General features: G+C 30.1%; 1 protein-coding gene and 1 long non-coding RNA gene across 2 annotated transcripts; one reads left to right on the plus strand and one right to left on the minus strand.

Annotated features, from left to right (window-relative positions):
• Positions 1 to 307: 307 nt before the first annotated feature.
• Positions 308 to 1,352, minus strand: LOC107956878 (uncharacterized). Its single transcript, XR_001700295.2, has 2 exons — positions 847 to 1,352; positions 308 to 554 (listed from the first exon to the last, which is right to left on the minus strand). It is a non-coding gene; the product is annotated as an uncharacterized lncRNA (long non-coding RNA).
• A 6,952-nt stretch (positions 1,353 to 8,304) lies between these two features.
• Positions 8,305 to 10,198, plus strand: LOC107955424 (transcription factor MYB30). The gene is made up of 3 exons (XM_016891210.2): positions 8,305 to 8,669; positions 8,766 to 8,895; positions 9,027 to 10,198. The coding sequence occupies exons 1-3, from the start codon at positions 8,537 to 8,539 to the stop codon at positions 9,610 to 9,612; spliced, it is 849 nt and encodes a 282-aa protein (XP_016746699.1). The 5' UTR covers positions 8,305 to 8,536; the 3' UTR covers positions 9,613 to 10,198.
• Positions 10,199 to 14,895: the final 4,697 nt, after the last annotated feature.

The following is a 14,895-nucleotide window of genomic DNA, read 5'->3' on the forward strand; positions in this document are numbered from 1 at the left end:
TTCCTTATCTTTTGAACTCAGGCTTTTACTTACATCAAATTATACGAGTCACACATACATAGTCCATCATCGACTCAATATTAAGTTATGACACATTATGAACATCATAAGTTATTAAATCTATAAATAGATTCAGAATCTATTTTACTTAGGTCCTGTCCAATGCTTTGTTAGTCCAGTCAATCACATCTATGTCTTTATCTTTTAGGAGTCATTCTCTTCGATGCCCAATGTATAGGCCCAAATCTGCCCGAGCTTACACCAAAACCAAAAAAATAAAACAAAAAAATAATAATAAAACCTAAAATAATTTAAAAGTCCAGTCCATTTACATTTATTAATCCAACAATAAACCCAAATCCTTAACAAAGCTAACAGCCTATTACAGTGGCCCAAATTACAGACCCAAACTTCAGTTTCAAGAACTGAAACCCTAGGAAAGTTTGCGCCGCAGCCTCGCATGGAATCAGTTCCCCACGCGCCATTGCTTCACACTCCACGTCGACATGCCCATGGACGGCCTCACCACGTCTGCAGCACCACGCCGTATACACCTGCAACAAACGAAAATCACAACAGCAAATGGCAGCAAAGATAACCGAATAACAGCAATCGAATAGAGGAGAAAAAAGGAAAATTTTTAAATATTATATTTCATTTTTGGCTATAAAAAGCCATTGTAAATACTGATTTTGGGGATCACGAAATATTGAAAAAAGAAAAATAGCAATGAAAAACTAAGGTAATTCCAGATTTCATTTTCTGGTGTTTCGATTGATTTTTTTTCCCTTTATTTCTCCATAAAATTCTTTCACATGAGAATAAAAAAGAAAATAAGAGATTTACCTTGCGATTGTGCTAAGAGATTCCATCTTCTTTGTTGAAATCAGGGTATAGAAGGAATCTCGAGGTCAAGGTTGTCGTTTCTTGAAGCCCGAATCTATTGGCCACTGTTGATAGAGGCCGATCGGTGCTTAGGAGAGGAGATTAGGGATTCGGTTAAGGGGAAATCAAAAAGGGGATGCTAGGGTTTGGCTCAGCCGAATTTGGCTTGTTTTTAGCCTTTATAAAAGAGTAAAAACGACGCCGTTTTGAGCCTTTCTCAATGGCTCCAAAACGGTACCGTATTGACCATGCCCGATCCGACCCGATCTGGTTACTCTAGAGGATCCGCGCGTTCTGCTTAAAGGGAACATTTGCGCAATTGATCATTCTCTCTTGCATGGTTATTCAATTAGGCCTTAATTGTTTTTTCTTTGTTTTTTTTAATTTGTCCCTGAGATTTGCGCGTTATTGCGATTTAATTTGTGCCTAAACACAATATTTTGAGATTTGGTGTATTTTCTATTTTGATCCTCAATCATTTGTGCGCATACTATTTCAATCCTCAGCTTAGTTTTAATGATTTGTCTATTTATAAATTATCCTTCCAATTTTGTTTTTTATTTCAATCAGGTTTATTTTATGTGTTATATTCTTTTGGATTTATTTGTTTAGTTACTTATGTAATTATTATTATTATTATTATTATTTTAAAAAAACCTATTGTTTTAACATATTATTTTGAACCTTTTTTAATTCCATTTTTGTTGTAGTTTTTTTCATTCATATACTGTTAAGTTGTTTTACTATATAAATAATTATTTTAAAATTCTCTTTATGTAAATTTATATTTAAAAGATTTATATAATATTCATTCTCATACATTGATATTTATATATACATATACATATTTTATGTCAAATTACTTATTTGAATCCTCTTTTGAACATGTTCATATAATTTTTCTTTAAAATTTTACTTATATATAAATTATTTGTTTCTTTTAAATCCAATTTTGGGTATTATATATTTTGTTTGTTTCAAATATTTTCCTATATTATTATCCTCTTATATATGCATTATTTGTACTGAGGTTTTTACTCCATGTATATTATTAATTTTATATTATTTTATACCTACGATTTCTTTTAAACCTCTTCCTATATTTTGTTATATATATATATTGATATTTGAAGGAAAATCCACATATTTTATGTATCATTTAAACTATTATTATTCACATACTTGGTGTATATATTTGGTCATGTTATTTTAAATATATAGTTTTTTAAAAAGAGATCTATTTGTATATATAATTATGTTGTTAAAATATATTACTTATATAACTTATGATAGAGTTAATTTAATCTTATAATTTATATTTTAATTCCATGTTATTTTTGTGCATCATTGTTTCTGAAATTTATTTACAAATACATTTATTTAGTTTCATATTTTATACACATGCAATCTTTTCATATTTTATGTTTTTTAAAATTATCTTTATTATTGTTAATTTCAAATAAATGTTTTATTTCTAAATATTTGGCATTTTATTCAATTCAAATGGTTTTAATTATATTTATATTCTTAGTTTTTTTCCTTTTATAAATTATTTCAAGTCCTAGCATATGTTATTTGCTCGTTAGCCCATCATTTTTAGAAATTAATTTAGTATTATATCAGTTTTATATTATTTGGTATTTCATGAGTTAATTGTCCTCACGTCATTTTATGTATATTTACATCGCGTTTACTTGTTTCACCCATGCTTGTAAATTTTATTGTTTTAAATTAATTGTTTGTTTGATTTGATTGATTAAATAAGATTATGTTATCTGCACTTATCAAGTATTGTACGTTTTTCATGCATATTAACCCATATTCATCACTTCTTTTCCTCTTGATTTACAAAATGTTGTTTTGTGGTTTTTTAATTCTTTGAAATCAATTATTCCATTTTATTTCTAGTAAGATCAATGTGTTTTGAAATAATTTACAATCATTTATTTAAATTCTTTGTTGAAAGCAAGGCAATATGCAATATTTGGAAATTCGGGAAATCGTGCCCTATCGTGCTGGGTTCTGATTTTTTGTTGGACTAAATATCTGGATATCCTTTTATAATTTTTAACCTAAAAGCTTTTGGAAGTCAAAAATCAATCATATTTTCAAAGGTATGAAGAATCGTGTCCAATCGTGCTGGATGTGATGCTACGCACCTTTGAAACGAGAGAATTTTGACAACCAATTTGAACTACGCACATGTTTTAATAATAATCATATTTCAAAATTTCTTTTCTAAAACCTTAAACATAAGGAAAGCGTGTAATTAATCTGGTACCAATCTTTGGGTGTAGTGAGGGTGCTAATCCTTCCTCCTACATAACCGGCTCCTGAACCCATTTTTAAATTTACGTGGACCAAAATTATTTTAAAATGTTTTATTTGGTGATCCAGTCACACCTAAACAAAAGATTGGTGGCGACTCCACACTCGGTTTTAAAAGTCGATCCCGGTTTTTTTCTAGAAAATGGTTTCGATACCCAAGATAAGACATTTCCCCAATTGGACTTGATAGACGACATATTAGTTTTTCAATCGGTTTGCTCATTTTTTTATTAGACTAAGGACATGTTTAGGTTCATCTATTAATATAAGTTTTTTTTTTATATTATGATCCGATCAAGTAATACTGTTTAATATTAGTTAAACATTAGATAACAAATAAGTTAATATTTACTTCTATTTTGCTTTGTGTGCAAAAACAACAGGAGGATAATATGCAAAGAGTATTAATATAATTTATTAATAATTTTATTAAACCAATCTGTTTGAAAAAATTACAAGGACTCATAGACAAAAATACCACACTTAGTACATCATATCCAATACTGCCTTATACTGTACATGTTTACTACATTTGAACTAACAGGTTCACATGAAGATTAACCCTTTTATCTTCTTTGATTTTCAATAAATTAAAGACAAGCTGGATAATACTAAATTATGAAATTAAAAAAAAAACTATTCCATAAGTAGATCAAATTGTCCTTTAAATTCAGCTAGATAAAGTTCCAAAAAAATCTACTTTCCCTCTTTACGAAAAATTCTTGTTATCATAAAATACTTTAATTAAAAAAAACTATTTAAACTCATATTGCAACTAAAAGTTGAACTGTCGAAACTTCTAACGAATATTAAGAAATAATGATAGAAAGTCGTTAATAAAATTGGATACATACTTTGACTTTACTACAATATTGTTCATGAGTAATTATTTTGTGCATCTTTTCGTTCATTTTTCTTTACTTTTTCTGTTATTTATTACAGTAAATATAAATGGCAGAGAGAGTGTGCGTGTGGTTATAGTTTCCTCTAGAGCACAAATCACATTGAATGCCACGCGGTTTTGTGAGGCAGATGAGGCGTAGGCTTTGTGCCTTTGCATGCTTGAGTTGACTTCAGCAAAACATGATCCAATATTTACAATAATGTTTGAATTTTAACTTTTAGGGTAAATTAACCATTAATAATTGTAAATAGGCTCATTCTTATTTTCATCTTTTTAAATTTCCTTTTGTTAATTTGGTTATCTAAAAAAAAATATCAAATTGGTTACTTCACTATTAAATTGTAATAAAATGTTGACTATTTTTCTACGTTAATCACTTTAAGATTAGACTAAACTACCAATTAATCACTCTAAATATTTATAAATATCAAATTTTACTGTAGGTTAATATATTAAAAAAATCTTAAATTACTCCACTTTGTTTAAATAAACACTTATACTATTTTAATAATTAAACAAACCTTAACGTATGATTTTTAGTCATGAAAGTCTTTAATTTTAATATTAAAGTAATAATATTTTTTTAATTTTTAAATTAATTTGCACTTAATGTTACTATGAGTCTAATAGTTTATTAAATAAAAATAAAATAATACTTTTTAAAGTAGAATAAAATAACATTTTAAAATTTCTTAAAATGCTTATACACATAGCACATTTAATTACTCATTTGAAAATTTTGATTATTCTTTTTTTTAATTAAAATTTTGATTACTCTTTTAAATTATATGTTAATGTTAAAGTATATATATTTCTATTGCATCAACAAAAAATTAGATAAACTGTCAGACATTTAAAATATTTTTACTTTAATATTAAAATTATTAAATTTTATAGATAAAAATAATAAATTCTAAACTTATTTAACTACAAAAATAATTTAAGAACAGTAACAAATTAAAAGCTTTTTTAGTATATCAACATTTATTCTACTTATTGTCATCTCATACTGTTAAACATGACTCCTATTTTTAGTCAAATTTAAGAAATAATCTTTCAGTTAAACTCTATTTATTTGTTTCAATCAAACACTGATTAGTTTAGATTATTTTATTATTATTTGAACTATAAATTTAGCATATAAATAGGCTCTTTTACAACCTAGAAAAAACACCCATTAGATATTAGAACTCGTAACACATTTAGAGAATTTTGTGTTTACGTTTTGAGGGTTCTTTGTTATCAGGTTTTCGGGGTTTAGTTTTTATCTCCATCTTTTGTAGTCTTCGTTCTTTTGCCATTATAGTAAAATTATCTTCGCCCGTGGTTTTTTATCCTCTTTGGAGGGGTTTTTCCACGTTAAATTTGTGTGTTCAATTTCTCAATTTATTTCGTTATTTTTTTTACTTGTTGCTTAATCGAGTCGATCCTAACAAGTGGTATCAGAGCTAGTTCAATTTTCATAGATCAGCTCATTCAAAGATGGCAACAACAGGGTTTGAAATTGAGAAGTTCGACGGTGAGACAAATTTCAATCTATAGCAAGTTCAGATGATGTCAATTCTAGTTCAATTCGACTTGAAAAAGATTGTTACCGGGAAAAAGCCTGAGAATCTAAATAAAACAGAATGGGAAGAGCTTGATGAAAATGCTTTGTCTGCAATCCAGTTGTGCCTTGTGAATACGGTATTGCAGGAGGTATTGATGGAGAAAACATCATCCGCATTGTGGAAAAGGTTAGAAACTCTTTATGCGACTAAGTCTTTGACTAACCGTCTAGTTTTGAAACAACGTCTATTTACGTTTCGCATGAATGAAAGTGAGCTTCTTAGAGATCACGTCAGTCAATTCATTATTCATTTAAATGATTTAAAGAATGTTGAGGTTTATATTGACGATGAAGATCAGGCTATGCTATTATTGTGTTTTTTACCCCCTTCATACAAGTCTTTCAGGGAGACCCTGATTTATGGCAGAGACAAGCTCTCGTTCAAAGATGTGAAGGGTCATTTTTTGAGTAGAAACAAACTCGACAATGAGTTTCATTTGGATAGTAAGACAAATAGGCAAGCTTCGGTTTTGGTAGCATCAAAGAAACAAGACAAAAGGTGTCGCTATTGTAAAAAGTTAGGTTACGTCAGAGCTGATTGTTATAAACTGCGAAATAAAAGAGCTGCTGAGAGTAACAAGTAAGATGTAGTTGGTGCTAATTTGGCTGATGAAAACGGTGATGATTTCTTGTTAGTGCCAACGAGCGATAACTCCAAGCTCACGTCTGAGTGGATCTTAGATTCGGGATGTTCTTTCCACATGTGTCCCAATAGAGAATGGTTCTCCATATATAGTTCGGTTGAAGGTGGAGTTGTGCGCATGGGAAATGATTCATCTAGTAAGGTAATTGGTATTGGTACTGTTAAAATTAGGATACACGATGGGACGATTATGACACTCTCAGATGTCAGGTATGTACCTGATTTACGAAAGAATATCATCTCATTGAGTATTTTAGACTTGAAATGATGCAGAATCAACATCAAGTCGAGTGGCATTAAAATATCTCGTGGAGCTCTCATTTTGTTAAAAGGTAAAAGAGCTGACAATCTTTATAATCTGGAAGGTTCTACAGTGATCGGTGAAATTGAACGTCCCTCGTTCGTTATGGAGTTAAAGTCAACTCGTTTGGAGCAGAGGCAACTTGATCATAAGAGGGAAAAATGTATGACCGTTTCGTTGAAGAGAAGTTCTCTTTTGGATGCAGGTTTTGAAAAGTAAGGGCACTATGTTCGTGAAAATCAGACTCGGGTTAGTTTTTATTTGCTCGTGTACAAGTTGAAGGCTAGAAGTCTTCCAGTTTCTAAGCATAAATTTGACTCAGTTAACTCCCTGCATAGTTCAAGATAGGCTCGTGGCGGGCTTTGACAAAGATGGCGTTGTGGAAATATGAGTCAAGGTGGAGATTTGTTAAATATGACTCCTATTTTCAGTCAAATTTGAGAAATAATCTTTCAGTTAAACTCTGTTTATTTGTTTCAATCAAACACTGATTAGTTTAGATTATTTTATTATTATTTGACCTATGAATTTAGCCTATAAATAGGCTCTTTTACAACCTTAGAAAAAACACCTATTAGATATTAGAACTCATAACACATTTAGAGAATTTTTTATTTACGTTTTGAGGGTTCTTTGTTTTCGGGTTTTCGGGGATTAGTTTTTATCTCCATCTTTTGTAGTCTTTGTTCTTTTGCCATTATAGTAAAATTTTATTTGCCCGTGGTTTTTTATCCTCTTTGGAGGAGTTTTTCCACGTTAAATTTGTGTGTTCAATTTCTCAATTTATTCCACTATTTTTTTTACTTGTTGCTTAATTAGGTCGATCCTAACACATACTTTTATCATCACTTGAAATAATTTTTATTCCATTAACAAGAAATTAGATAAAATGTCAAGAAATTTAAAATATTTTTACTTTAACATTAAAATCAAGAAGTTTTATGAATAAAAATTATAAATTAAAAACTTATATAACTACAAAAATAATTTAAAATTTTGTTTAAGTAAAATTTTAATAATTTAAAAGCTTTTTTAATATATCAGCATTTATTGTACTTATTGTCTTGCTAGTTGTATCATCACTTGGAATAATTAGTCATGATTACAATCACAACCACTTATAATCAAAATTAGATAAAATTATCATAGACCCCATTATAATAGATAAAATTATCATAGAAGCCTCTGTATTAAAAATTAATTGTATTTTTTTATTTAATAAAAAATAAATAAATTAGACATTATAAGTTATATCAAACAGTAAGTTAGTTATTTTTATTAAAAATTTTATTCAATTTTATTGTTAAAAATTAACGTAGTTAATAAAATAATCAGACAGTTACATATGGTCTCTCACGTGTACCTTATTTTGATGTATAAAAATTAGCTTTTAATAGTAGAAATGAATGTAATTTTTAACAGAAGAATCAATTTGCTTCAGTTTGCTCCGTATAGAAACTAATTTATCATTTTTTAATGAAAAATAAAATATAATCATACTCTTGATACAAATAACATCATAATACTTTTAAAAATATCAGTAACAAAATAAAAAAAATTGAAATCATAAAACAAGGTTCAATAATGTTATTATTGAGCTGTCTATTTAAGTCGATCCCTCCCTCTCTCTCCTTGAGTTAATGCACTTGCTGTCATCTTTTTGACTCTTTAGGGAGGGAGTTGGAACTTGGATACAACCCTTTTTTTCCTCTTTTTAAGTCAGCATCCTCACTGTCTTACACTTTGATTTCTATATATGTAATGCTGCAACATCAAATCCTTTGTCTTAATATTAGACTCGTCTTAAAGCTCCCACCAACATAAACTAAACCCTAAAAACACAAGAAATCAACTGCAGTTTTGATAATGGGAAGACAACCTTGTTGTGACAAAGCTGGTGTCAAGAAAGGGCCATGGACTCCTGAAGAAGATCTCATCTTGATGTCTTATATTCAACAACATGGTCCTGGGAATTGGAGGGCTGTTCCCACCAAAACAGGTTCTAGAACAGGATCTTGTTTTGTTTTGTTTGGTATTTGATCGTAAATGAATACAATCATGCAATTACTAATCTTTGTTATATATATATATTCAGGTTTGCTTAGATGTAGCAAGAGTTGCAGGCTTAGGTGGACTAATTACTTAAGGCCTGGGATTAAAAGGGGTAACTTCGCAGAAAATGAAGAGAAAATGATAATCCACCTTCAAGCACTCTTAGGCAACAGGTTAGTGATCACTTACCGTATATATATATATCAAGTATCAACAGTGAATATTAACTTGTCGTCTGTTTAGTGTTGAATGTAATGAATAAGTTGGTTTTATAATGAATGGGGGGCATTTATTGTTGTTACAGATGGGCTGCAATAGCATCTTACCTCCCTGAAAGAACAGACAATAACATCAAAAATTATTGGAACACTCATTTGAAGAAGAAGCTGAAGAAGCTACAAGGCAATGAAGGTTCTTCTAGATATGGGTTTTCATCATCATCATCGTCATACCAGATTTGTAGAGGTCAGTGGGAGAGAAAGTTGCAGACTGATATCCATATGGCTAAAAAGGATTTATCTGATGCATTATCACCTGAGAAATCAAGTGACCACACATCTTATCCAAAACCAAGTGGATATGCTTCAAGCACTGAAAACATAGCTAAGTTGTTGAAAGGGTGGATGAGAAATAATCCATGGAAAATGGCTGATTCTACAGATTATAGTGAAGAAGGGACTGATCCAATGAAGGAAGTCAAGAACAGCAAGGAAATGGCAGAGGCATTTCAATCACATTTAGGGTTTGAATCTTTAGATTCTTCACTTTCTGATATCTCACCATCTATGTCACCTGAGGCAAGCCTTTCACAATATGAAAGTAAGCAACACGTCAATGCTCAAAGCCAACTTTCAATGCTTGAGAAATGGCTTTTTGAATCAGAAAGTTAGAAGCCAGTCTAGTTCACTTCATGATGCCAGGCAATGAATCAGTCAAGTAGCGGCTCCTGGCCGGTCTTTGGTTTGCAGACGTTTGGGAATAGACCGTCGGAGAAGGGTAGCCTAGTGTGTAAGCACAGCAATGAACCGCGGCGAACCCTCAGACGACCTATCTAAGATTAGGGGGGAGATCCTCAGTAGTGGTGACCCTTTCACTCTTCCACGGACTGATACATGTACCGAATGCTCATACGGGAAAGTTGACTCCTGGGTCTGGAACCTGGGGGGTGGCCCTTTTTCTAGTTGGAGAGATGCTTGGAATAGCCTAGTTACCAACTTTGTGACAATACATTAGACCAAAATGTTCATTTTTTCTGAAAGGTAGAGGGGAAAGTTCTTTGGGGTACTTTTCATCTTGGATTATAATTTTTTCTAGGTTGAGGTTTCCTAGGGTGAACAAATTCAATGTATAAATTTAACATTATTGTTGCATATTATATCTTTCATTTGAGAATAACCAATAGTTTTATGGTTAATAGATTAATTCTTTCAGAATTTGTGATTGTTTTTTTAAATAAAATCGTTTTTAAAATTTGAATTCGAATTTTTTTTATAAAGAGTGTAATATATTTTACCATCACATTTAATATTTATTGATAACTTTAATAACTTTTTTAATATATTTTACTTGAAGTTAGAAATGAATTAAAGTTGTTTTCATTTAACTTTTTTTTATAGTTAATAATAAAATATTATTTTATTCAAGTTTAATTAGAAAAATATATTATTAAATAATTTTTAAATATTTTATTTTTAATAGTAAAGTGAAATATCAGCTTGATTTAATTTGGGTTTGAACAAGACATTCAAAAAATTTCAAATTGTGGTCCAACCCAACTTGATCCTTAGGTAAGTTATGCTTTGTAAAGTTACTTTATATAATAATTAATTTATTATTTCATGTAATAGACAAATTTGATTATATATATTAATTAAAATATATTATATTTATTTTTTAAAAAATTATTATAAAATTTGTAACATTTCAAAAATACAAGTTGTTGCGACGTAAAATTTTCCTCTCGGTCGCTAGTTGAGGCGATTATTTAAAAATTTAAAAACCGACTTTCGATTTTATTAAAAAAAAAGAGGAGTTGCCACCGATCTTTTTCTAGATGTGATCGGACACCTAATAAATCATCTTTTAGAAAAGAAAATTTATTCTTGAACAAAAATGAAGGCCGAATTTAGACAGTTACTCACGAGGAAGGTATTAGCACCCTCGCGACGCCCAAAATTGGTATCTTTATTAAACAAGTGTTGTCTTGATTTTCAAAAATACGAATTCAATTTGACATTTAACCGTGATCCGATTGAAAAATGAGATTTTTTAGTTTTCGGTTTTTTAGAAGGGTGTTCCGTTTTAACACGAGCCGACGAATTTCACCCAACATAGCGATGAAATCGATGACTTAATGTTGAATCGGTGCATTGCCTTATTTCTTGAAATTAAAAGACATGAATAAAAATCTTTAAAGTAGTGAACAGTAAGATGATACAAAAATGGGAGGTAACAAAACATAACAGAGTTAGAAATACGTCGAAACAAATAATAACTACGATAATAATATTAAAATAATAACAATGTATGCGATATTAAACATGAAAATAATAGTATTAAACACGAAATTAAAACGAATGTATATAAACATATAATAATAGTAAGTAAGGTGATGGTAACATAACATTAAAAATACTAATAATGCTATATATATATATACACAATAATAGGGATGAAAAGTATATACATAATACATATATAAAAAAAATTATATATATTAAAAATATATACATAATATATAGATATTAGAAACAATAATAATTTTAAAAACAATTATAATAATACTACACAAATATATACGTATATGTATTAAAGATATGTACATAATAATAATATTAAAAGTACATAAAAAACGATTATTATACATAATAGTAATTAATATTTAAAAATAATGAAAAATGTTAAAAATAATAGAAAATAGTGATAATAATGAATATAATATTAAAATAAAGTAATAAATAGTGAATATAATAATAGTATTAAAAAACAATAATAAATAAAATAGTAAATATACTAGTAAAAATAATACTAAATATAATATAATAATTATTGATATTTAAAAAGAATTAACTTAATAATATAGGAACGAAAATAAATGAAAAAAGGATTAAAAATGAATTAATAAATTAAATTCTGGGGTTAAATTAGAAATAAAATAAAAGGAAGGACCCATTTGAAACGCGCGGAACAGTGGGGGGCCAAAGGGGCAATTTGCCCAAGCCTCTAAAACGCACAGCATTGAGCGGGACTAAATTGTAAAGCGGGTCAAATTTCAAGGAAAAATTATTAAATAAATATAAACTTGATTTAAAACGCCGAAAATGCGGAAGGGCCGCGCGCGCAATTAGACCATTATACAAGAAAACACGCGGATCCTAGTGGGTCGGGTCGGATCGATCCTGCCCTATCCAAAACGATGTCGTTTTATTTAAAATGAGGGACCCAAACGCACCGTTTTGGTCTCTATAAAAGCAATTTTTTTAAATCATTTTGTAGCTTAGGAAGAAAAAAAAAGAAAAGGGGAAGGGGGAGAGCTAAGGATTTCCGGCCATTGGGCCGGTCGTCGTCCAGTCGTCAGACCGTCGCCGGTGCCGGCCACCGTGCGAGAAACAATGTGATTTCTTATTTTTTTATTTTTTTGTATTATATTTTTTTATATGTTTTAATATATATGTGAGAAAATAGGCCCAAAAACGAAACTAAAATGGGATTAAAAAAATCACATTAGGTTTTTATGCTTTCGGTTCTTCGATGTCTGATATTGGGTTTGATTTGGTGATATTCTTTGACTTGGATATTGATGGAATCAATGTTTTGCTGAAAAATCAAATGTTTTTTTGTTCAAAGAGAAAAGAAGAAAAAAAATCCCCTCCCCTTTTTTACATCACTTTGTTCGGCTTATATAGCCGTTTACATTGCTCTCTAATCTGTTTTTGCTACTTGCGTGTTCTCTTTGTCTTGTAGGTGGAGCAGGTGGTGGTGGCAGACAGTGGATGTGGCAGACGGCAAGGGGGTGGCCAGGCTCTGACAGTGGCTAGGGGCTAGGGTTTCATATTGTTTATTTTGTTTTTCTCTGATGTTGGGCTAGGTCTAGATTGTTTGGGCTTGGTTATTGGGCTCCGAGCATGGGTTTGAAAATGGGTGAAGGGGTTTGTTATTTTATAGGCCAAAATTGACCTACAACACAAATATCGAGAAAATAAAAACAAAATGATATAAATATTTAATTTTAAAAATATTTATGGTTTATATTATAATCAATATAACTTAAGAATAAAAATTTAAATATTTAAAATAATTTTGCTAATTCTGTAGGAAGTCATTCTATCAATCCTGTTAGGCATATTTTTCTTTTACTTAAACTTATTAGTTTCATCTTTTAAGTCCTTTGCTAATTCTTTGACCCACAGGATTGATTGATTTTTAGTTTTTTTTTTCTACGGAACAAGCTTACATCCATTTTATTCTTAACAAATTTATAATTAATTTGAAATGTCCCATAATTTAAGATAAACTAAACTAAGAAAGTGTCATTTTCCACCATCCCCAAAGTCTTTAGTTTTTCTACATTGCAAGTCATCTTAGTGATATGTTATTGCATTTTCCTTGATCCATCAAACCTCATAGTCATGAGTTGTGCCGAGCGACTTGCCTATAGAACAAAAACATTATTCTACATACATAATGTACAAGCCCAATTTTGGGACCAAAACCCCTAACCCAATTTACCCAAAACCCCTAACCCAATTTACCCAAAACACTAAACCTACCCAAACCCCAAACGGGCCCAATGCCTAACATCAGCCCGAAATCAAAACCAAAATTAAAAAAAAAACAAACCCTAGCCTAAATCACCTATCCCACCGCCCCTAGTCACGTCGACAGCAAGTGGCCTCTGCTCCACCACTTTTGCACCTGCAACCATTAAATGTGAGAATACCGTAGAAAGCAGAGAGATTGTAAAGGCTTTATAAAAGCCGAATGGATGATTTTGTAAAGGTTAGCTTAGCAGATTTTTACAATAAAATCTCTTAGATTTCAACCACCTATATAAAAAAAGAAGACTCAATACCAAAACAGAGATTAGAAAACATCAACAAATCGCAAGAAATAAAACAAAGCCCAAGGAAGAAATCAAAATCAAAAGATCGAAAGGTGTTTAAATTTTCTAAGTTTTGAATCGGTTTCTTTCTTTCCTCTTTTACTTTATTTCCTGATTACATGGTTGTGCATATATATATTATTAAAATAAAGAGGAAAATAAAAAATAAAATAAAAAATACACCTTTTTGAAACTCGCGGTGGCCGGCGACGGCACCGGCGGCGGAAGGCACGACGGACGGCGATGAATGCTGGCCGGACCCAAGGTACCTACAGAGAGAAAAGAGAGGATTAGAAGACCTTTTTAAAAAAGGGAGAAGGGAAATGAAATTAAAAAAAATAATTAGTTTATATAGGCCGGCAAAACGCATCGTTTTGCCTGGCCCTTTTAAAACCCAGAAACGGCGCCGTTTAGGAGCGACCCGAAGACCCGACCCGTCTTACCCTGGGATCCGCGTGTTTTTACTCTTAGGGGCTAATTGCATGCCCGGTCCTTCCGATTTTTATATGTTTTGCAATCAAGTTTTCAATTCTTTTAAATTAGCCCCGAGGTTTATCGCATTTTGCAAGTTGGTCCTCCTTTCAGCGACACCATTTCAAGGGCTCAGGTAAATTGCCCTTTTGGACCTCGTATGTTATTTGCGCTTTCAAATTAGTCCCTTCTCTTTATTAGTTTTTTTAAATCGGCCTCAAAACTTAATATTTGTTTCAAATTTAGTCCATTTCTCCTATTTAATACACTTTTTATATTATTTTTTATTTTAATATTATTCATTATTCTATTGTACCTTCTTGTATTATTATTTTTAGCATATTTTATTATTATTTAGCCCCTTTTAAATTAATACTATATATATACATATTATATATATTCTTATAGTTGTTTTATATATTATTATTGTTCCTAATATATGTTTTATGTGTACATATTCAAATATTCTATTATGTACATTTTGTTATATCTATTTTTACCTCTATATTATTAATATTTATTATATATCTTTAATATATATACGTATACATTTATATATTATTGTTATTATTAGTTTTGATATTATTGTTTTGTTAATACA

This window comes from Gossypium hirsutum, chromosome A07 (genome assembly GCF_007990345.1).
Source record: "Gossypium hirsutum isolate 1008001.06 chromosome A07, Gossypium_hirsutum_v2.1, whole genome shotgun sequence".
Lineage (NCBI taxonomy): Eukaryota > Viridiplantae > Streptophyta > Magnoliopsida > Malvales > Malvaceae > Gossypium > Gossypium hirsutum.